The sequence below is a fragment of the Anabrus simplex genome, chromosome 3 (assembly GCF_040414725.1).
Source record: "Anabrus simplex isolate iqAnaSimp1 chromosome 3, ASM4041472v1, whole genome shotgun sequence".
Taxonomy (NCBI): Eukaryota; Metazoa; Arthropoda; class Insecta; order Orthoptera; family Tettigoniidae; genus Anabrus; species Anabrus simplex.
This window is the reverse complement of record NC_090267.1, coordinates 492222880-492248116: the sequence shown is the minus strand read 5'-3', so window position 1 is coordinate 492248116 and position 25237 is coordinate 492222880. Positions and strand designations below refer to the sequence as shown.

Sequence of the window (25237 nt, the reverse complement as noted above, 5' to 3'; positions counted from 1 at the left end):
GGTTACATTTTTGGGACATCGTGTATCTGCGATAGGGGTTACGCCTGAGAGTACAAGGATTGAGAAGATATTGAATACCAGTACATAGGAATATCAAGGAACTAAGGTCGTATATTGGAGTTTGCAATTTCTTTAGACGCTTTGTACTAAGATTTGCAAACTTACTTGAGCCGTTTAGAGACTTGTTAAAAGCCGGCAGTAAGTGGAAATGGACAGAAAGTCACCACAAAACTTTTAATGATTTAAAGGAAGGTTTCAGGCAAGCAGTTGTTCTTAAGTACCCCGTGGCAAATAAGAAGTATGTGTTACTCACTGACGCATCTCACTATGGTCTGGCTGGAGTATTATGTCAAGAGGATGACAACGGAGACTTAGGAATTGTGTCATTAGCGTCTAGAGGTTTAAGTGGACCGGAGAAACGGTATTCCTTTACGGAGCTTGAATTCTTAGCTATTGTGTATTCCTTAAGTAAATTTAGGATGTATGTTTTAGGTGTTAAATTTGAGATTAGGACTGATCACCATGCTCTTTCATTTATACCTACATGTAAGCTATCATCCAATAGGGTTAGTAGGTGGATACTGGCCTTACAGGAGTACCATTTTTCTGTTGTGCATATAAAAGGAAAAGACAGTGTCCTTGCTGATCTGTTGTCCAGAGATCAGAAATTGTATGATGAAGGAAGTTTCCTGAAAACACAGGAAGGCATTTTAATTTGTGCATGCCTTAGTAAGGACAATAAACCTGCTCTAAACAGATTACGCAACCTGTTGGTGGAACAGTCTGTGGACGAAGAATGTAGGGAACCTTTGTCTGTACTTCAGGGAGGTGAGCAGGTTACTGTGACTCGCGGTAGACACGTTTTTAAATTGTTAGACGGATTTCTAGCTAGAAAATGTAGCGAACATAAATGGGCTATATGTGTACCCAAATCGCTACGCGTGGAGTTAATTTGGTTCATCCACAGGGAACTAGGGCATTATGGTGCTAATAAGGTTCTGTTTGAAATCCAACAGAATTTTATCTGAGACAAGATGGGAAGAGAAATCAGAAAGGTTCTTGCCAATTGTGATCTATGTCAGAGAAGTAAGATACCGAACCGTTATTTAGAGGGACCTCGTCAGGCAGTAATTGCAGAAAAATCTGGTGACTTGGTGTGTATCGACCTTTTCGGTCCTATTGTAAAAGGATAATACGGCTTTCAATATATTTTCGTTTTGATAGACGCTTTTTCTAAATTGGTCAGATTATACCCTATGAGGAAAGCAACAGGAAAATCCTGTAGTCGTATAATCCAAGAGAAGTATGTCCCTGAATTAGGTACTCCTCAAAGAATATTGTCAGACAGTGGACCACAATTTACATCGAAGAAGTGGAAAGCCGTAATTAGTGAATTAGGTATTACTCAGGTCCATTCATCCATCAGAAATCCTCAGGGGAACATGTGTGAACGGGTGATGAAGGAACTAGCGCGCATGTTTAGGTCATTAGTTCACGAGAGGCATTCCGCTTGGGTAGCGAAATTATCCCTTATTGAGACATGGATCAATGCCGTGCAGCACGAAAGTACTAGATTGACACCTTTGCAAGTTCATTTCGGTACTAAGCCACAAAATGAATTGGTGAGAGTATTGGGTATTACTGAGGTGCCGCAGCGTAATGCTGAATTTTATGCTAGATTGGCCATGAAAACCTAGTAAAAGCTGGCAACCTTCGAAAGAAGCAGCAAAAACGGAAGGTACTGGATGAATTTGAGGTAGGTGACCTTGTTCTTTTGAGAGTTCCCATGTTATCTAACAGCGAAGATAAAGTCACAAAAAAGTTTTTCCTTTTATATCAAGGACCTTATCGTATACATAAGAAACTAGGACCTTGTGCTTATAAATTATCTGACGGTGATTGCATTTTATTGGGTTCATTCAACATTCGGAGTTTACGTAAATATATTACGAGTCCGGCGGATTTTCCTTAGTGCTGGAATATAGGTCAGTGAGCCAGGCCACGCTTATCTCTTATATAATATACACCTGTCGCAGCGTGGAGTGACTGCTCTCTGGTAGGTGGAGTTTCCCAAGTTTTGTTTTGCTTGCTACACGATGTGTATGTATACGATTGACACGAGTTCATTACCAAGATTACGTCTGTTCTTTTTATGTAATGCCAATGTATGGGTAATCTAGTATTTGATTTTATATAACGAGGATCATTAATATTGCAGTTTAAAATTTGTAAATTCCCCGTAGACTATAAGAAGTCATCATAAAGACTTGCAATAATTTTACCCTAGGCTAAAACCACGTGAATGTGTTAGCGTGTGTGAAGTGATAGTCATACAGCAAGAACGTATAAACACTTGAAAGAGTAATACGATGCATTTTGTTTGTGTAAATTTTGTACAGATCTAAATTGAATTGTCAAGTATTGCATACACTGGATTCATAAAATCAGCAAGAGATGACGAACATTTGAGAAAGTGAGACATCAGAAACTCGCTAAGTTGTAATATTGTGTTTTAATGGAAATTTTGAAGTGTTATATATTATTTGTTATTAAGTTGTAGGTGGAATCAACAAGTTGTAATTTTGTAAAATAGTGTTATGTTGTATACAGTAATGAATGAATGTACAGTGGTTTTGAAAACAAGTGAAACGTAAGTGGCAAAGTGTAAGTGTGAGCCCTCAACGGAAGTACTACTTGTTTCAGGCTCAGAGGGGCGAATGTGATGTTTGGAACATCACTGTATATTTTTAATTATTGAACTATATATTTAATTGATAAGATGTATATATTTAATCACTGATAGGTCATTTTTAAATTAATATGTATATATATATAGGGTTTTTATCATCCATTTCAATCATCATTTCATTTCTTTGTATCGCGGCTATAACGTATTCTGAACGAACAAATTATTGGGTAAAGTATTTCAACATCACGCATATTTATAACTTGCAGTAAATTTTCCAATAGCCGTTGTGAGGTGACCAGAGTCAGCAGGCTAATTTCAGCCCAGTTCCAGGAAAAGTACGTCATCGAGGTTACGAGAGATATTACCCTCTCCACCTCATGAAGAGAAAGTTGATACATTATTTACACCCACTTTTCAAACTCAGCTTCGAGACGCTTTATTTCAGCGGGAAAGTTCAGCCTATGTGAATGAACGTAATGAAGCAACGTGATGGATTCACAGCAATACAAGGGAGAAGGGATGAGACCTCGAATCTTACTGGACCATGTGATATGGCTGATGGAAGGAGACTTTTGTACCGATAAATACCACCGACAAGGGCTGAAGAGGACATTCGGACATTCGGACTTTCTCATTTATATTCTTATTCATACTCTTACTACGATTCTACGTCTACACATCGGAGAAGATTTTAACTTAGTTCACTTCGCATCTGAGTATATTCTACTCAAAAGTTACTCTCATTGGGACTTGTTATCTCAATGACGAGAGGTAGTCAACGGGAGACCGGTTCTGACTAGTATAGTGGAGGAGAGCTTTTATTATGAATTTAGCTACGCTACTATTCCGTAATACGGAAGAGTACGAATGTATTCTCTCCAATGAACATAACCCATGGTGGTTTTGCACTTAAAATTAGGACTCATTACGACTTTATGTAAGGAGTACAGTAGGAAGTGTTAAGGACAGGAAATGTAGAAGTAGGACTGGAATCTATCAACAGAGAAGGCAGCCGGTACGAGATCCACATATCATCAGCTTCAAGACAACAGAGTCTACATATGGTGAGCTTATGGCATAAGTTACTGCAAGTCTTCGCGCAACAGTTCATTTTTAAAATTAATTTCATTCAATTTTTCTTTTGCTTCCGTGAGTTCAGATGTCGTTAAAACGCCGTTACGTCACGTTTTTCATCTTAATAAATAGCTGTTTTAATTTGTATTTTAATGAAATGATTATTAATGATCCTTAAATTCCAAGTTAGTGTACTTAATGATTTGTGTTCCGTTCACCTCACCCCTGGGAGATTTTTTTGAGTCTCATTACGCATTATTATTATTATTATTAATTATCTACTTTTGTTTTCAAGCCATAAGCTTGAAGACTGGCGCCCTTGGGATACTGTTTATGGAGAAACAATGACATATCATTTATTTATTTTAATATTAAAGTGACCCGCCACGTTATAATTTTGTCATTCATCTGTGGGCCAAGTGGGTACGACACACATGATTGAGTAATCTTATTACAGATTTAATTTAATTTTCTAATTACATGTGAGATACATTCTTAATTCGATAGCTGTTATGGTGTACATAAGTAAACAACACTATATCCTTTTTTCACAGTTGTTCAAATACTATTGACGCGAAACGTAAGAACTGTTCACTTTCCGTGGCTGTAGCCTAAATAACTACAACGTATTTTAGGCTTTAAATTTTGGGTACATATTCTCAAAGTATCGGTATTCATAAAGCATTTTTTGTTCAAATTTTTCTATCGTCATATCCTCCGAAATTTCCGAGATTCTGCAATGCATGTTATGTTCTGTTTTACAGTACGCGGGCAATTCTCTCCGTTCTTCCTGTTCTCCACCCCCCAGCCCTATTTATGACGAAGACCATGAACCACTGCCACCAGCAGTCCGCAATCTGCCAGACTTCCCAGGTATGTCTGTAGTTTTATTACTTGACTCCGTATTTCCAGGCAGTAACACTGTAGGCTAGGCAACCTTCTCTTCAGTGATGCCTAGGCCATCTATGACAGCTATTGGCATAGCTGTGGAGGATGAAACCAGCCTTCGGGGTGAATACCCAACATACACAGGCAATCTTACTAAACAAATAACAAATATACAATATCCTGCACAACGACTGTGCTATGAGGTTTGTATAAATATTAGGGGCACAGCCCATCAGAACCCCTAGAATTTAAACTACTTTCGTTACACTACCGAAGACCGGGTTAGCCTACATTTCCTAATAACAGGTATACACTATCCTGTACAACGGCTGTGCTATAAGGTTTGCAAAAGCATAAGGGCACAGCCCATGAGAACCCCTAGAATTTATACTACTTTCTTTACACTACCGAAGACTGGGCTAGAATACATTTCCTAATAACAAGTATACACTATCCTGCTCAACGGCTGTGCTATAAGGTTTGCATAAGCATTAGGGGCACAGCCCAAGAGAACCCCTAGAATTTATACTACTTTCATTACACTACCGAAGACCGGGCTAGACTACATTTCCTAATAACAAGTATACACTATCCTGCACAACGGCTGTGCTATAAAGCTTGCATAAGCATAAGGGTACAGCCCATGATAACCCTTAGAATTGATACTACTTTCATTACATTACCGAAGACCGAGCTAGACTACATTTCCTAATAAGCAAATTAGTTTGCATTCTAACCTACAGTATTAGTGCCTACATATCCGAGAACCTTCTGGGTGGGCGTGGTATAATATATCTACGCTATCCCCTTCTTCTTCTCTTCCTGTACCATATCCTCAGTGGATGCCGGCTGCCATCACGGTGATCTGGTTCTTGTTCTCAACAACTCGGAAAACAGTGGGGGTACTGAGCCCATATCATTCTCATATATTTCGTAGCCAAGATATTGTCCCTCTTCCCCTACTTCTCCTTCCTTCAATTTTACCTTGTAAGATAAGCTGAAGGAGTCTACATTTATCATTTCGAATGTTATGGCCAAACTACTCAAGTTTCTTCTTTTTGATGTTGTACACGACCTCTAGCTCTTTGTTCAGGCGTTAGAATACTTCAGTGTTACGTGTTCTGTGAACCCATGATATTCTGAGCAGGCGTCGGTAGTATCACATCTCAAAATGCTTATGGTCATTACTTTGGTCTTTTTCGTGTTTAAACGCAGACCTCCTGCAGCACTGTGTTCAGCGACACACTTTAGTAATGTCTGCAGATCTTCAGCACTTGTTGCAAGCAGAACAGTATCATCTGCACATCGCAGATAATTTATTGTGATCCCGTTAACAACGACGACCTCCTGTTTCCCCTCTAGAGCTTCAGAAGATGCCCTTTCAGAGTAAATATTGAAGAGGAGTGGAGATAGAACACAGCCGACCATTAAAGATGGCTAAAAGAGTACACAGTGACTTTCTTTTGGGTGTGTGTGTGTTGGCAGTCACTAGTCCCCTAGCATTGCCTGCACTTACTTGTGTCAGGCTCCTCGTCATCACCTTTCCAATCCGACCTTTCTTGGTCATCTCCTGTTCTTCTCCGAAATCGACAGTATCAGGTTGAGAGGGCTACGGAGTCTATCATTTTCACGCCCTTCGTGGCCCTTGCCTTCCTTTGGACGATACCTTCATTTTTCAAAGTGTCGGACCTCTTCCATTCCTCTTCTGATTAATATTAATAGAGGATGGTTGCCTAGTTGTAGTTCCTCCTAAAACCACCACCACCACCACCACCACCTTTCTGTAGATCAAATGAGTTTGCTTTCAGAATGTGGTGAGATAATCCCAACCGTCGAAAGCCCCGAAAATAGTTACTCTTCTGTTCGGATTCAGCGATAACCTGGAAAAATCGGACGTCTGATGGCTATAGCCCTCCTCTTCATGGCGGAACAGCCCTGACAGGTCTTGGTCTACCGAACACCCACTGCTCAGCCCGATGGTCTGCATATTACAATATTATTTGTATTAAGTGGATAGCACTGTTTTAGGAAGGTCTAAATTAGTAAAAGGATTGGGAATTTGAATTATTAATTTAATTTTTTAATTTTATATTTTACTTTAAAGGGTACGTTAAAAAAGTGATATTAAAATCCCCTTTGGAAAAGTCAAATGATCATAAATATATCTTCAATGAAATGTGTGTCGTGATGTTACCTAGCAACCGTTCAGAATGTGATGTGAAGTACTGATGGATGGCCATGGCATGTGCAGCTCTCAAAGTACTGTTGCTATGTAACATCACCTCACACATTTTGTTACATGGCACTATTTCGTCACACAAATTTTCGGATGACCCGCAACTGTAAGACATATTTCTGTCAAAAATTGCAAATGAAGCCCACAAATCCGTTTACGTTTGTGCGTAGCGAACTTGAATGTATCGTGTGGACACCTCATTATAAGTCGCATTTAAACATAAGTTATAAATTTCATTTTTGTTCCGTATTAAATTGCAATTATGAGAGTAAATTGACACATTTTCAATTTACTCTTATAAGTCGAATATAAATCAGATCGAAAAAGTTCAGAAAATGGTTCTTCACATTCTGTATTACAAATCACATCATTCATCAACACCGAAATTAAAGAATTCATACAAGAACTTGCTAAGGCTCTGTTTTATCAAGGGGGGTTAAATATACTCTAACCCTGGGTTTGTTAACTTCGGGTTAATATACTCTAACCCTGGGTTTGTTAACTTCGGGTTAATATTTTAACTCGTTCTTGTGAGTCACGCGTTTCGGCAGAGGGTTAACTAACACCGTATTGTGCCTCGCCGAAATACACGGGAATAAATTACAGGGTAATTTGATAACATTACCCACTTGGCAGTGCGGACTAGAAAACAACTTAAACAGTTCTACAAAAATATTAATGATATAGCTGCAGACACTTTTAAAGACCATTATGCCGACGGTGGTTTTGATATCCCAACGTTGCCCGCGAACATTATCGTGAGTGAAACGACCCTGTGGCGCAATCATTACCTGCAGTATAGAAATAGGAGGCTGTTTCCATTTATTATGTGTTCTAGCCTCTCGCGAATTTCATTGCCGACTTACTGACGCCTGTTTTTCAGAGTCTATACCTCTTGAGAAATTATTCCTCGGATATATTTTTCAAAATAGTTCCTCCCAATAAGTTCATTTCTGTTAGGAACACCATTTAACATACCTAAATAAAGCAACTATGTATCCAGCGCATGATGCGAAGCCTGGGTATCACTAATAGGCGGCATGCATGGTGGAGAATCAGTAAATTTATTATTAATTTCTCAATTTATTGTTTCTAATTTAACAAATAGTTACTTTACTGTTTCAAAGCCAATGTTGGAATAGCACTGGCAAGTATCTTTGAAATATAACCTCCTTGCGTCCTCATTCGACAGATCAATCACCATGAACAGTGTTATATAGCCTACGCTTACTCCGTATGAACTCCACGGAGAGATTTGGAATAAAACCCAAGTTTTTGGCACGCACTCTACGGATTAGCAAATGTGCACTATCACCTCGAGTATCCTGCCGACTAACACTTAGAACAGATGTGCTCACGCTGGGCTTTCGACTCGCGGGTGCCCAGCACTGTAAGCGGACAGGCATGAGCATGCTATTCAGCCACAGTGACGTTGTGGCTACATACTTTCTTTTCTTGCTAGTGGCTTTACGTTGCACCGACACAGATAGGTCTTATGGCGGCGATGGAATAGGAAAGGGCTAGGAGTAGGAAGGAAGCGGTCGTGCCCTTAATTAAGGTACAGCCTGGTGTGAAAATGGGAAACCACGGAAAACCATCTCCAGGGCTGCCGACATTGGGATTCGAACCCACTATCTCCCGGATGCAAGCTCACAGCCTCTAACCGCACGACCAACTCGCCCGGTGTGTGGCTACTTCACAGGCCGTGAAGGTTTGAGAAAAGTTCTCCCAGTCACACCCGACCACTGCGGCGATACCCGAGTTTGAAATGAAAGAGAGAGGACAGAAATCTACGTCATTTTCAGATACGTTGTAACAAATAAGTTTATTGCAATTTATGTGTTTTGACCGGATAAAATAAAGAGTTAGGCCTAACACCTCAAATATTTTTATAATGAACGTAATTAATTATAACTTTCAATAAAATAAGAGGTGCTTTAGAAACATATCTAATATAATACAGAGTTGACGTGGATAAGCTGTGGCTTATGGTTGCTAGGTTTTAAATTATCTGATAAACTCACCAACAACGCAACCACGCTTATCCAGGAAAACATCAGTTATTTAATTGAAGGCATACTGTCTATCTATTTGGTAGATGCATTTATATTGTTGTTGTTGTATTTTAATGTCTGTGTCCTCACTCGCGATGAAACTTCCTCGCCATAAATACCATTTCCAGAAACTCAGTGAAAACGTAATGTTACATAACAATAGAACATTAAAGTTCTTGAACTATGTAAATAAGTCCGGCTTTGTGGTGTAGTGGTTAGTGTGATTAGCTGCCATCCCCGGAGGCCCAGGTTCTATTCCCGGCTCTGCCACGAAATTTGTAAAGTGGTACGAGGGCTGAAACGGGGTCCATTCGGCCTCGGGAGGTCAACAGAGTAGAGGTGCGTTCGATTCCCACCTCAGCCATCCTGGAAGTGGTTTTCCGTGGTTTCCCCACTTCTCCTCTATGCAAATGCCGGGATGGTACCTAACATAAGGCCACGGCTCCTTCCTTCCCTCTTTCTTGTCTATCCCTTCCAATCTTCCCATCCCCCGCAAGGCCCCTGTTCAGCATAGCAGGTACTGGTCATCCTCCCCAGTTGTATCCTCCGAGCCAGAGTCTGAAGCTCCAGGACACTGCCCTTGAGGCGGTAGAGGTGGGATCCCTCGCTGAGTCCGAGGGAAAAACCGACCCTGGAAGGTAAGCAGATTAAGAAAGAATTATGTAAATATATTACGTATTGCTGATTGAATAACAAGAGTTTTACCTTTCTAATGAAAATACTGTCATTCCCATCCAAGGAATATAAATCGTAGCTTGTGTGGTTAAACCCTGTCGCTTTGTTAGTTGGAATAAAAATTAGAAAGTGTTACTTATTAACTGACTGTTTATATCAACTGCAGTACAAACCAAACCAGAATATGCTGAGTCGGTTTTCTTGCAATGATAGCGTTTTTCATTTGTTTTATATTTAATACTGTACCCGAATAAACATTTCGCTGAGAAGTGGAAGAAAAAATAAATAAATGGCGTATATATTTTAGTGTCGGGATATATTTTGATTTGACTCCCATAGATGACCTGCGCGTCGTGACGAGGATGAAATGATGATGAAGATGACACATACACCCAGTCCCCTGGCGAGGGAACTAACCAATTATGGTTAAAATTCCCGACCCTGCCGGGAATCGAACACGGGTCCCCTATGACCAAAGACCAAGACTCTAACCATTTAGCCATGGAGCCAGACAGGAGCGAAGGAGAGCATCTCTGTCACAGTCGAATGACACTCCTTCTCTTCCTTGCCAATTGGGAACATGCATCATTTTCAAAAATATTTTTTTTGAAAAGTACACTAATGAAATAGTACGTAAACGTATTACATTGTGGTATGTTGCCTTGTTTTCTACCATTAAAAAAATATTTAATAGTGCCTTTCCGCAAGGCGAGTGAAACGGCCTCTGACGTAAGCGGCGCGCTGTGACGTCACGATCCAGTACCGCATGGAGCTCTACCAGCCGTTGTGCATCAGCCGTTGCTAAAAGCCGATTGTTTATTATTCATGATCGCGAATAACTTCGATATGACAGAAGAAAGGTTCAAAACAGCACAGTCAGACAATCTACCATGTATAGATGTCATCATTCTTGAAAAATGCGACTTTTGTGGCCGCAGAAATTCGCGGATAACAAGCAAGTTTGTAAGTGGCGTCTTTTATATACGTGCAATGTACTGTAAACCATAGTATTAGGATAACAACGAACCTGGATAGATATCACATCACTTTCAACATTTCCTTCTAGACTGATTCCCCTATTAAAGAATAACATTACTAATGCTGAAAGCCCGAAAATGTAAAGTAAGAAATCGGATTTCAGCACTAACATAAACATATAGGTAGCATTATAGTACTAGTCCGCTTCTGTGGTGTAGTGGTTAATGTGTGCCACTCCCGGAGGCCCGGTTTCGATTCCCGGCTCTGCCATGAAAGTTGAAAACAAATAGTACGAGGGCTGGAACAGGGTCTACTCAGCCTCGGGAGGTCAACTGAGTAGAAGGGTTTCGAATCCCACCTCAGCCATCCTCGAAGTGGTTTTTCGTATTTTCCTACTTCTCCTCCAGGCACCTAAGGCCACGGCCGTTTCCTTCCCTCTTCCTTGTCTATCCCTTCCGATCCTCCCATCCTCCAACAAGGCCCCTGTTGAGCATAACAGGTGAGGCCCCCTGGGCGAGGTAATGGCCCTCCTCACCAGTTTCATCACCATACTCAAAGTCTCACGTTCCAGGACAGTGCCCTTGAAGAGGTAGAGGTGAAATCCCTCGCTGAGTCCGAGAGAAAACCAACCCTGAAGGATAAACTGATAAAGAAAGAAAGAAAGAAAGAAGGAAAGAAAGAAAGATCATAGTACTATAGGGCTATAATCTATCATTCCCAAAAATATATATATTTATGGTTGGGACAACTGGCCTACCCACTTTCGGGGCCCATGAAAGAGAATTAAATATCTTTGTGGAGGGAAAAAGTTAAACATGATAAAGGTAAATATGACTTCATCTAGTGGTTCAGACTGTTGAGGTGCTGGCCTTCTGACCCCAACTTGGCAGGTTCGATCCTGGTTCAGTCCGGTGGTAGTTGAAGGTGCTCAAATACGTCAGCCTCGTGTCGGTAGATTTACTGGCACGTAAAATAACTCCTGCAGGACTAAATTCCTGCACATCGGCGTCTCCGAAAATCGTAGAAGTAGTTAGCGGGGCGTGAAGCCAGTAACATTAATTACATTTGGCTTTTAACAAGCTGAGCAGATCAGGAAAGAAAAGTGTCCTGGTGACATTTTAGTCGCTCAATACAGGAATGTCTTTGGGTGCTGTGACTTTATTAGTTTTTTTTTTTTGCCGTTTGCTTTACGTCACACCGTCACATAATGGCGACGATGGGACAGGAAAGGCCTAGGAATGGGAACAAAGCGACCGTGGCCTTAGGTACAGCCTCAGCATTTGCCTGGTGTGAAAATGGGAAACCACGGAAAACCATCTTCAGGGCTGCCGGCAGTGGGGTTCAAAACCCACTATCTCCCGGATGCGAGCTCACAGCTGCGCGCTCCTAACCGCACGGCCAACTCGCGCGGTATTTTAACCCTTCGGTTTATTGACTTGGCTTGTATAACCTAAAACTTAGGCTAAGTTGGATTATATTTTAAACACCTACATCACTATTTTCACCTGTGTGCAATTATGTTATTTATTTCATTAATATTATGATAATTATTATAATTGAGCATTGTTAACTTATAAGACTCCAACAGACAAGCATTGGTTTTGTGTAGAGTTATACATTTGTTAAATTCACGTCGTTTCCTTTCATGCTGTACACGCCTATTCTTTGTTACATTATAGGGTATGTGCTATTGCACATCGGAACTCTACATCATTTATAAGTTTTCTGCCTCACTGTCTGCGCAGGATTCATTTTAAGTCTAAAATATACCACTCAGATTATTATCCAATGTATAGACCTCGAATTTAACCATACTAGACACTAACGTAAAGTAGAAATACGCGAAGTGTATCCTGCTTCTCACAGCACACTACGTGTTATTTCGTCTGCTAATTCAGTCAACCTGTACGATGACGTCAGGCCAATGAGATCGCGTACTTGCGTGACGTGACATTTTCGTAGATTTTTATCATGTTTGGAGTTATTATTTGTACATTCTGATCACATTTTTGAATTCTGCATGCAATTTTGTATCAGATTAGCATATTTTTAATTAAAACCCCGGATCATGCATGTTCCCTATTGTGTTCGCTCGCTCGCTTCACTGTGACATATGCTTGCTACGTAAGCTGCTCGTATTTACGTCACGCCAGCCCGGCCGCACTGGGCTAGCCTCAACGGGCGCCCAGCTGAGCACCTCTGATTTAGAAGGTAAACAAACAAAATCAGCTAATGGGACTCGAATCAACAAATATCGGAGTGACAGCATCAGCCGGCGACGCCGTAACGACTATTGCTACCAACCAAGCTTGTACCTAAACGGCTTGCGTGCAGTATATGTATTTAGTGGCAACAACTACTGGACTGTCTGCTAACAACTGTGACATACTTTATAGACAGTTTTATTAATGGCCTCGGACTGAAACAGTTTAATAAGTACCCAACCCGTGGACCCAACACCCTGGACCTCATACTCTCCTCAATAGAACTTAAAACAATAACCCCAGGCAGAAACCTTTTCCTGTGTGACCACCAGTCTCTCGATGCTACATTCCTCCTTCCCCACCCCTTCTCAAAGCCTCACAGCAGTACATCCTACCGCCCTACCTACATCTGGCGCCGTGCCGACTGGCCTGCAATGTGTTATGCCCTGGAATGCATTCCCTAGAGTCTGCTCGAAATAGCTGATATCGAATCGGCTCTTGACCTGCTGTACGACTGGCTGCAAGCTGCAATTAAAGACTTCGTACCTGCACAACGGGCTACTACCAGTAAATATCAACACTGGATATCACAAGAGACCAGACTGATACTATTTAATAAGAAGAGAGCTTGGCGCCTGTGGAAAGACTTCCCTAACCCACACACTCACAATACCTCCGTTAAAATCCGCGGCCACGCGAGGTTTATGGTCAGAAGAGACTACAAAACACACGTAGACACTGTCACTGAAAACGTCCGCAGCAATCCCAAGCGCTACTGGAGTCTCATCAAAACACGGAGAAGGACGGAGCGGATTCCTGTCAGCGTGAACCACAACGATGCAACAGCAGACGGCGCCGATCGCAATGAACTGTTCAACAGGTATTTCTTCTCCAACTTCTCCTCTCCCTTACCAAACCAACCGCTCCCTCCCGTTGGTACAGCTTCAAACAGAACCCTATCAAGCATAACTACCACACCAAGTGAAGTTCATAACCTTCTTCAAACTCTTCGTACCAACAAAGCTACCGGTGCCGACACTATAGGTCCTCTTTTCCTAAAAAATACAGCCAGCACTCTTTGCGTCCCTCTCTCTAAATTATTTAACAGATGTTTTGCCGCGGGCTATTTTCCTATTACCTGGGAACAGGCAAATATTGTTCCACTTCTCAAATCAGGCAACAAATTTAATGTTTCATCTTACTGACCAATTTCTATTCTCGACACACTATCCTTTATCTTTGAAAAAATATACACCAGCGTCTCCTCGCATTCACTTTGCCGTATATCTCAACCAAGCAGCATGGTTTTCTACCAGGTGGCTCTTGTCTAACAAACCTGGCCACTCTGCATAACTTTGCATCACACGCCATTGCAGCTAAATCACAGCTGGATATCTGCTACGTAGACATTTCGAGAGCTTTCGATTCTGTAGACCATACTCTGTTGCTCCATAAACTCTCCGAACAATTTTATATACATGACAGTCTTCTGACCCTTCTTGCTGGCTTCCTACATAACCGTTGGCAGAGAGTGGTAATATCAGGCACTTCATCCTCATGGTTACCAGTCACCTCCGGTGTCCCACAAGGCAGTACTCTTGGCCCCTTGCTGTTTTCTTTGTTTATGGACGACCTGCCGTCCGAACTCAACGATACACTGAATACCCTATTCTTTGCTGACGACTGCAAGATATTTAGAGAGATCAGGAATCCAGCAGGTGCAGCTCTGCTACAGTCCTCACTTAATGCCCTCTCGAACTGGTGCCGTACTTGGAAACTTATCCCCAATCCACAAAAATGCCTCCACATGACCATAACACTATGTAAATCTCCTCTACCGACATCATATTACCTACACGACAAGCCCATCACCGTAGTTACGCAACAGCGTGACCTAGGTGTAATATTCGATACAAAATTACAATTTAAGACCCTCATAGAAACATATACAACCAAGGCTATGAAATTACTAGGCATTCTCTATCGCTTCACAGAAATTTCCGACCCCATTGCTCTTCGTCACTTCTTTCTCACGATCATTCAACCTCTCTTAAACTACTGCTCTCCGATTTGGACAACAGCCTCCCCCTGCAATACTAAGCAGTTAGACAGAGCAGTGTCCTTCTTTGCTGCAATTGTAAGGAACAGAAACCCCAAGCTCAGAAATCTGTCTACGCAGCAGGTATTAATGGCAATTAATATGTCACCGCTGCACATCAGGCGACAGGTAACTGACCTGAGTTTCCTCCACGAAATCTTAAATGAGCATTACCGCTCGGAACATCTTGTCTCACTTTTCTCTCACCGAGCTCGATAGCTGCAGTCGCTTAAGTGCGGCCAGTATCCAGTATTCGGGAGATAGTAGGTTCGAACCCCACTGTCGGCAGCCCTGAAAATGGTTTTCTGTGGTTTCCCATTTTCACACCAGGCAAATGCTGATGCTGTACCTTAATTAAGGCCACGGCCACTTCCTTCCCACTCCTAGCCCTTTCCTATCCCATCGTCGCCATAAGACGTGTCTGTATCGGAGCGACGTAAAACAACTAGCAGAAAAAAACTTTTCTCTCTCCGTGTTCCTTCACGCTCCACCAGAACCAAAAACCTTCTCCAAATTCCCCACACTCAGCACTCAATACTTCAACGATCTTTCCTAATCCGCCCCCCAACACTCTTTAACAATATTAATAAGAGACAAGAGCTTGATATAGCATCAAATAAAAGCATATTCGAGAGGGGTGTAAATAGTCTCTTAAAGGTAAGTTGATATGAAGGGACTAAGCCGTCATTTTGACCCACGACGACTTGGCTATGAACATGGACATTCTCATGGTTTTCGATTTGGACAGTTGTTATTAATAGGCTGTGTACCTGATCTTGCTATATTTTGTTATGTTTGTTATATTTTATTGTGAAAGTTTACGTTTGTTAAATAGTCTGTTGACAGTGTAAGTGAAAATTGCTCAGTGTAGCTGTATCTTGTGCTTCGTGAATAAATAAAAATTTAAAAAACTTACTAGCTCGGAAATCTTTAAAAATTCCTTTATAGCTGGACAGGATGCTTGATATATTTTATAAATATATTCATAGATTACGTTATAACATTTTTTTTTGTATAGCATCATGGAGATGCAGATTCATCACGATGTGTAGCCATCTTGATTCTTAAACCAGCGTCCGCAATAGGAGCAAAGTCTCAGATAAGAGCGTTAACAGCCTCTCCAACTTCGGCATAGCTAACTAGAGAATATTCTCCCAGATCTCACATAAACGAATGTCGTAGTATGCGTTTTCAACCGAACATTCAGATAAATAAGCAGTATTTCTTTCTTTCTTTCTTTCTTTCTTTCTTTCTTTCTTTCTTTCTTTCTTTCTTTCTTTCTTAAATTATTTACCCTCCAGGACTGGTTTTTCCCTTGGACTCATCGAGGGATCCCACCTCTACCGCCTCAAAGGCAGTGTCCTGGTAATATGCAAACTGCCGCCTAATATATAACTCACTTTTATCCGGCTGTCGTAGTACATGCCTTCAGATTTAAAACTCTGTAACACGGGGTTAAGATTTAAACTAAACGTTAATGATACAGGGGCTAAGTGAATTTAAACGTATGTAATGGAAGGGAGATTACTCAACAAATATTCTTGTACAAACTAATAAATAATGTGATTGATAACAGTAAGCTGCCTGCTAGAGTGAACTTTAATGTGAAAATTACGAATTTACGGTCAGGACACACATTTTATTGTGAATACTCCAAAACAATGAGTCACAAAAGTTCTCCAGTAGTTAGAATGTGTTAATCATTTTAATAAAATTGCTGCATGTAAACGAAATAAATGTTAGCTTAGTTTGTTCTTGTTCCAGAATTCCCCGCCAACTGGGACTCAATGTGGATGAACACATCCATATACGACTGGACAGAACGAGATGTCATCGCATGGATTATCTACGTGTTGCAAAAGGAGAACTTGACCTTGGATATGATCGATTTAACTAAGTTCAAATGCAGTGGCGAGGATCTGCTAAGAATGTCTAAAAAGGACTTCAAGGAGCGGTGTCCAGAGTACGGGCAAAAGTTGTACGAAGCTTGGTTTTGCAAGAAGGCTGAAGTTTACACTACACGTAAGTTCCCTCTATCTTTACTTTTCAGGAAGCAGAGGTGACCTGGGCTATTAACCCCTCAGTTCTGAGGAGGCATTTTTTATATTTGTTTTTTTACAAAGAAGAGTCCATTGGATCACTGATGTGTTTTAGTGTGTATACTGAGTGCACAGCCCGGAGGCTGGTAAGCCATCATAGGTGGTCTAGGCGTCACTGAAGTGGCGTACTAGGGAAATGAGGAGTGAGGTAGTTTCCCGTTGCTTTCCTCTCTGAGCCAGAAGTTGCTATAACATATCAGTATGCGTAGACACTGAAATATCCAAGCCAACCGACTCTATGAGTAACATTTTCACACCATTCATAGCAGAGACTTTCTGCATAAGGAATGGCAGTACTAGCATCACTCATGCCTCAGTCACTTTCATATTGTCAAAGCCAAAGATAAGACTGAGGCAGGTCAATAAAAATAACAAATTTGTTCTAGACCATACCAGAGGACATAGTGCTAGGTTGCTAGCAAAGGCCTAGGATCACTCATACCAAGAAATATAAATAAATAAATAAATAAATAAATAAATAAATAAATAAATAAATAAATAAATAAATAAATAAATAAATAAATAAATAAATAAATAAATAAATAAATAAATAAATATCCACCACCGTGGTACAGTGGTTCGTGTGATAAGCTGCCACTCCCTGAGGTCCGGGTTAGATTCCCGGCTCTGCCACGAAATTTGAAAAGTGGTAGGAGGGGTGGAAAGGGGTCCTCTCAGCCTCGGGAGGTGAACTGAGTAGAGGCGGGTTCCATTACCAATTCAGCCAGCCTGGAAGTGGTTTTCCGTGGTTTCTCACTTCTCCTCCAGGCAAATGAAGGGATGGTACCTAACTTATGGCCATGGCCGCTTCCTTCCTTCTTCCTTGTCTATCCCTTCCGATATTCCCATCTCCCCAACAAGGCTCCTGTTCAGCACAGAAGGTGAGGCCGCCTGGGCAAGTTACTGGTCCTTCACCTCAGTTGTATATCGTGTCCCAGTCTCACGCTCCAGAACACTGCCCTTGAGCCGATAGAGGTGGAATCCCTCGCTGAGTCCGAGGGAAAAACCAACCCTGGAGGGTAAACAGATTAAAATAGAATAAATAAGTAAATTAATTAATAATTAATACATAATTTTAGGGCTGTCGTCCAGGTGGCAGATGTTTGCCAAGTTTTTCTTAAATTATTTCATCGAAATTGGAAATTTATCAAAATTTATCGAAATTTATCTTCCTTGGGAAATTATTCCTATACCTCATTCCTGCGTCTATGGACCAGCATTTGCTTGAATTTGTCCTCTTGAGGTCCTACTTTATCTTTCCTACCTTTAAAAGCTCCACTCAAACTTAATTCTCTACTAATACAAACCGACAGCTCGGAACGTATCGTGTAGTAGAGTATCACTTCTCCTTGCTCCCAAGTCCTCCCAGCCCAATGTTTACAATATCATCGTATCACTACTCTCTTGTTGGCAGTTATCCAACTTTTCTTTCGATCTTTTCCAGTTTCTGAATCAAGTATTTGTGGTTATTACCCCATATACTAGACCTATACTCTAATTGGGATTTATTAGTGACTTTACATACTTACTTCAACCTCTAAACATCGCCATAAACACAGGAAGAGATCTGTAACCTTTACTGACAATTCCATTCGGTCACAATTAAATGTACAGAATTAGAAAAGTATACTGAAAGGCACCGATTTTATTCAAAATTTGGAAGGTTGATCTGCACCAAAAATAAACATACATGTGCCTGAGGGTTAGGATTCCTCGATGCCTCACCCGAACATCTCCACCTGAGCTTGCATCCGGGAGATAGTAGGTTCGAATCCCACTATCGGCAGCCCTGAAAATGGTTTTCCGTGGTTTCCCATTTTCACACCAGGCAAATGCTGGGGCTGTACCTTAATTAAGGCCACGGCCGCTTCCTTCCAACTCCTAGGCCTTTCCTGTCTCATCGTCGCCATAAGACCTATCTGTGTCGGTGCGACGTAAAGCCCCTATCAAAAAAAACCATTTCCACCCTCTAGCGGATTCATCCCTGTGTGTTTCACCGCTAGACGTTTCGCAGAAAGCATTTCGCCCTGAAGTCCTTCCCTGCTTGTAAGTTGCATCTGTTCGTATTTCATCCAAGAAGATTCCCCGTTGGATATGTCCTATTTCAGTTTCGCCCTGAGATTTGAGGAAAAATTTATGTAATCGTCTCCTTGCTGGAGAACCGCTGATGATATCCGATAAGTTTAAGTATTTCGGATCAGAAGTCATGCTAATAAAGACGCGGACGTCAAGCACTGTCCTTTACTGGACTTCTGTGTGATCTGAGAATCCTTGTCAAACTGAAGGGAGGAGTGTATGAGACAATGCACGGCTCCGAATGTTGGCCAGAAGAAGCACGACCAACCAAGTCATGTCAAAGAGATGCGGATGCTGCGTTGGTTGATGGGCGTCATTCTGAAAGACAACATGAGTAATAAGCATGCGCGGATATCAGTGACAGGATGGGCGGGGGGGCGGGGGGGGGGCACGGGAGAAGACGCGGTGAACTCCACCTAACGTAGAGGCCATTTAATCAGACGGTTTAGAGAAATAACATTGTGTCAAAGTTATCTAGCTACTGGTGAAGAAAGCACCAAAACAACATTCTGCTTCCGAGCAGTTAGTTCTCGAGCTCCTGATGTTATCTCCAGTATTGTTGCAAAAATCTTAAAGTACAAACCTCGGGAAAGAATGCTGATTTCAAGCCAAATACCGGAATGAAATTGATTCCATGTTGTAATTATCTACTATTTTCATGAGAATGGACAAACCTGTAGAATTTTTGTTCTGTGACACAAATGAATATGAGTAGAGCCGTAGGAAAAAGTTCTTTTTCTTTTCCTTCTTCAAATTCTTTTCTATGTCAGTCATGTAGTGGTCCAGTGCAAATGCGATTTCGTTTTAGATTTATAGATATCAAGTTTCAGATGTTCACTTTTATAAAACCCCGTTGCCGGTAGATATTAAGTTTTGTGAAACCTCCTAAATTGGAGTTGGTAGAATCTATCGACGCTGAGTATTGGTGCTCTCGTGAACTAAGAACGCTCCTATCGGCACTCACATGAACTAAAAACAAAAGAGCATCACCTTGCACCGAGCCTCCAATTGTATTCTCTGGTGCCTCGTCCTATAATTGTACTGTACAGGAGCCCGAACTTTGCCAGATATATTCAGGGCCCTATTTCATGAAAGTTACAATTCTATAGGTGACAGGAAATTGTCAGGCAAGTTTACATTTTGACAATTTCCTGTTTCATAAAAACTTATAATTTTGTACATTTGTACGACGATTTTACAAATGTCTATTTCATAAAACGATTGAACTGACAGGTAAAAATCTGATATACAGATATATGCCATTACGTTTTGACATATTTACAAATTTGTAGAATTGTCATTGCAGTAGTGGGTGGTAATCCTTCATGTGTAACCTGTAATGTAACTTGAGAGTTTGTTTTAATATTTAATGATTTAAATTATCTTGTGGATAATGAACTCCAGTAATAGCAGTAGTGAGAGAAGTGAAGAAAATGAAATGAGACCACGCGGGTTTTTAGGCAAATGATTAACTTAACCTTCAATTTCAGTCTCTCCTCATCGTATCCAGTGATTGATGTCGCTCTTCAGAACCATCTAGCGCGGAATACAGTAAACTTACTAGTCTGACATAAAATTGACGCGTTTATGAAACAATTACTGCGTTGTTGGGGTGAAAGTTCCTTATGGGGACCATTGTAAGCACCTAGGTGTTAATGTAAGGAAAGATTTTGGGGTAATCACATAAATGGGATTGTAAATAAAGGGTACAGATCTCTGCACATGGCTATGAATGTATTTAGGAAATGTACTAAAGATGTAAAGGGGAGGGCATATGAGTCTACGGTAAGACACCAACTAGAGTATGGTTCCAGTGTATGGGAAACTCACACCGGGATTACTTGATTCAAGAACTGGAAAATATCCAAAGAAATGCAGCTCGATTTGTTCTGGGTGACTTTAGACAAAATAGCAGCGTTACAAAAATGCTGCAAAGTTTTGGCTGGGAAGCCTAATGAGAAAAGAGACGAGCTGCTCGACTAAGTGGTATGTCCCGAGCTGTCAGTGGAGATATGGCGTGACATTAGTAGACGAATAATTTTGAGTGGTGTCTTTAAAAGTAGGAAAGATCACAATATGAAGATACAGTTGGAATTCAAAAGGACAAATTGGAGAAAATTTTCGTTTATGGGAAGGGGAGTTAGGGATGGAATAACTTACCAAGAGAGATGTTCAATAAATTTCCAATTTCCTTGCAATCATTTAAGAAAAGGCTGGGAAAATAACAGGTAGGGAATCTGCCACCTGGGCGACTGCCCTAAATGCAGATCAGTGGGGACTGATTGATTGATTGATTGATTGATTGATTGATTGATTGATTGATTGATTGATTGATTGATTGATTGATTGATTGATTGATTGATTGATTGATTGATTGATTGATTGATTGATTGATTGATTGATTGATTGATTGATTGATTGATTGATTGATTGATTGATTGATTGATTGATTGATTGATTGATTGATTGATTGATTGATTGATTGACAAGTTACAATATCTTGCCTGTCAAGTAAGGGAAATTTGTAATATTTATGAAACAGAAAATTGTAATGAGAAATTTACAAATTTGTCAGATCTGGCATAATTGTCGAAATTGTCGCACCTGTCAAGTTTTATGAAATAGGGCCCTGTTCACAAACCAAGCCTAACACATTTGACACACTATCAGGCAACAGACTCTCGAGTCAAAATAATCTCTGAGAATCGATCTGTCAACAATTAGACTTATATTTATTGAGCGCACATTAATTCTAAGTTCTAATTCAAATTACACGAGAAAGTGGATTGGAAACCACCTGATATCAGCTGGTAAAATATTATCATAAGACTTTCCTTGAAGACTTGAAGGTTGACGAGATAAACTAGCCAGACTTTCACGATAACAGCAAAACAACAAACCTACCGTCAGGGCCGTACCAACGTAATCCTTCATACCTGACGTTACTGTGCCCCCCGTCACTCGTGCTACTCGCTACAGTTTCGTTAAATCTTCATCTTCACTGTTGTCCCTTACCCTAACTCCACTAACCACAGGGAAACTGCCATCCTGGAATTGTTTTTTCTACACAGATTTAGCAGCTTTTATAATTCTGCAAGTAGATTTAATAAAATTGATGTATTATTAAAAATAATACTTCAAGGAACTATATTTATGAAACATATAGTATACAACAAATGAAATGTATCCCTGTAGTAAATACATTATAAATTGTACACATTTTCTAAAAATTCTGGAGCTAAAACACTGTTTGTGGCAGCTACTTAAGTTTGGTTTTTGAGTGATGTATAATAAAGTACAGATTGTATTTATATCACGCTAGATGTTATATATAAAATACTAATTACAAATAAAATAAAAAGGGGCTATAATTAAGAGTTAAGATCATATGAGCTGAATTCAAATTATATTAATATCAAATGATATATAAAATTTTTATTTTTATTTATTTTATATCATACCACCAACGGAGATGTTTCTCTAATTACTGGTGGCTTAGTCACTATACATTAATTATTAAAAATAACAAATGTTAGAAAGAAATTAATATCTAAAAATATAAACCATTAGTAAGAAGTAAATCAGCAAACGGAATTTACAGCACATTAATACTTGTTCAAGTTCGAAGTGGACTTTTGACCTATACTCCGCATGGCCTTACTTCTAAATTGAAGTTCCGCAAAACAAATGAGCATCGCCTTCCCTCTGCTGCCAGCGCGCTACGCCCGCGAGAACAGACGATGCAATATGACGGCGGTAAACAGCCCTTGTAAATTGTAATACAGTACTCAGATAATCGAATGAATATGGATTGAAAAAAAAAATTCACAAGAACTACACTTTCTAACAATATCTGGCACTAAAAGAGAATATATTATTAAGAATAAACGACAATGAGGAAATAACACATCAATCGCCGCTAATGGCTGGAACAGGAAGGAGCTTATGGCGTATAAAGGGAACACCCCACTGATCCCAGAGTCACTAGAACCCTCCAACAATATGAAAAACACAGTAATTACTGAAGAAAAATGCAAAAGATCGCGAATCGTGTCGAATACCATGCACTCTGAACGAGATAGGTTAACCACGTGGCGAATGTAAATATTAGAGTTGGAAACTAGGTTTCGAGATATAAATCGATATGAATGACAGCTTGGGATTAGTTGGATGTCTATGCTTCAGCGCATAACCGCCAGACAGAGCCAAAATCTGCTGAAACGTCAATTTAGAAGTAGAGCCGTACGGAGTATAAAATACTTAATATCTAAATATGAATAATATAAAAGTAAAATACGGAAACATGAAATAAATTAAGAATTAGTATCTACAAAAGAAATATTCTGACACCAGTTAAAGCAACTGATATATGAAAAGAAAATCATGGAAAGTAAAGCATGAAATATATGTTTGGTAAGAAATGAGTTGTGGCAATCATTATGAACAGCACGCTAAATCTTAAGTACAAAGAGACAAATCCACCAACCTCTAAATGATTACGAGTTCAAAATATTGAATTCAATGTGGCATTTAGTTGAAAAGATATTACTATTATTTCACCAAAATGTCTTTATAATTATTCTTTTTGTACGTTATACTGCTCACCTGAATGGTGTTTCCTTTATTTTGGTGTTTGTGGTCCTAAAACTGGAAAATAGTTGGACATAAGTATATGAAACTCCGTATTTGGAACCTACCCATTGAGAGTTGTGTTACATGGTGCAGGGGATCAAAGCACATTCATTAATATCTCTGTTGGTATAAGGTCTATTGAAAAGAAAAGATATTACAAAAGGTGCAAGAATTCCAATTTGAGATATTTTATGTCACATATTATAATAGCGGATATAATCATAAATAATGGACTTTTAGTGGGATAACAGTTTGTTACGGAGAAGCAGAGGCAATTTTGCACTAGTCTGGACAAGAAACTGTACCACATTATCCAACCGCTCATTCTGTCTTCATTTGGTTCATCTTTACCGCACTTCACACCACTGTCACATGCTTCTTGGGGAAAATGCCACTTCAAAAATACCGTAACTAATGAATGCATTTAGCCGCAGATTCTGGAAGATTTTTATGGAAAAAATTGTATTTCATTAAAAAAATACCTTTGTAATAATGGGTACAAATGCTAGTACTCTAAATTTCTTCGAAATTCTAGATTAATGAGGCATGATTTTGTTTCAGAATTCGAAGAGAGAAGGAAAGAGATGCGGTCGGTTGCACTGACGTCAGAAAAGCCCGAGAGTTCAAGCAGCCATTCAGGTAAAGAAACATAGTTCTGGTGTTTAATTTAGATCTGTATCATAACCCAGATATTTAGTTGCAGAGTAGGATAATCACATCCGGATCACCCGAAATTAGGCAGAGAGCATTCATTCTTTTTTGTATATGCATTAGATTTTCTTTAATGCAATTGAAAAAATCGCGGAGACAGAATGTTGTTATACCAATTCCCAAGAAATCCGGTGCTGACAAGTGTGGATATTACCGCACTATTAGTTCAGTATCTCACGCCTGCAAAATTTTAACAAGTGTTATTAATAGAAGAATGGAAAAACAAGTTAAAACTGAGTTGCGAGAAGATCAGCTTGGCTTCAGAAGAAAAAATGTAGGAACACGTGAAGTAATCCTGACTTTACGTATGATCTTAGAAGATCGAATTAAGTAGGACAAGCTGACGTGCATCATAGATCTAGAAAAGATATTCCATAATGTTGATTGGACCAAGCTATCTGACATCGGGATAACATTCGGGAACGAAGAATTATCTGCAGTCTATATAAAAATCAGTCTAGAGTGATAAGAATCGAGGGCTTCGGTATTGAAGCAGAAATCCAGAAAGGAATGAGGCAAGGTTGTATTCCCCCCCCCCCCCTCCTTTTTGAATGTACATGCAACAGGCAGTAAAGGAAAGCAATGAGGAATTTGGAAAGGGAATCACAATTCAAGGAGAGGAAATCAAAACCCTGTGATTTGCCGATGATATTTTATCTGAGTCTACGGAGGATCTAGAGGAATTGCTGAATGGCATGGAAGGAATCTTAGGTAAGGAGTACAAGACGAAAATAAATAAGTCCAAAACAAAGTAATGGAGTGCAGTCGAACAAATCGAACAAAGTCAGGTAATGCAGGAAATATTTGATTAGGAAATGAAGTC

At 40.1% G+C, this 25237-nt stretch overlaps 1 protein-coding gene across 4 annotated transcripts in view; it reads left to right on the top strand.

Annotated features, from left to right (window-relative positions):
- Nucleotides 1-25237, top strand: part of LOC136867469 (ETS-related transcription factor Elf-5) — a 142946-nt gene that overhangs the window by 101608 nt on the left and 16101 nt on the right. For all 4 annotated transcript variants that reach the window (XM_068227100.1, XM_067144677.2, XM_068227101.1 and 1 more), the window contains 3 exons: nucleotides 4528-4636; nucleotides 16661-16918; nucleotides 24265-24342. In XM_068227100.1, the coding sequence (XP_068083201.1) occupies nucleotides 4528-4636; nucleotides 16661-16918; nucleotides 24265-24342 (445 nt within the window). The remainder of the gene's footprint in view (nucleotides 1-4527; nucleotides 4637-16660; nucleotides 16919-24264; nucleotides 24343-25237) is intronic.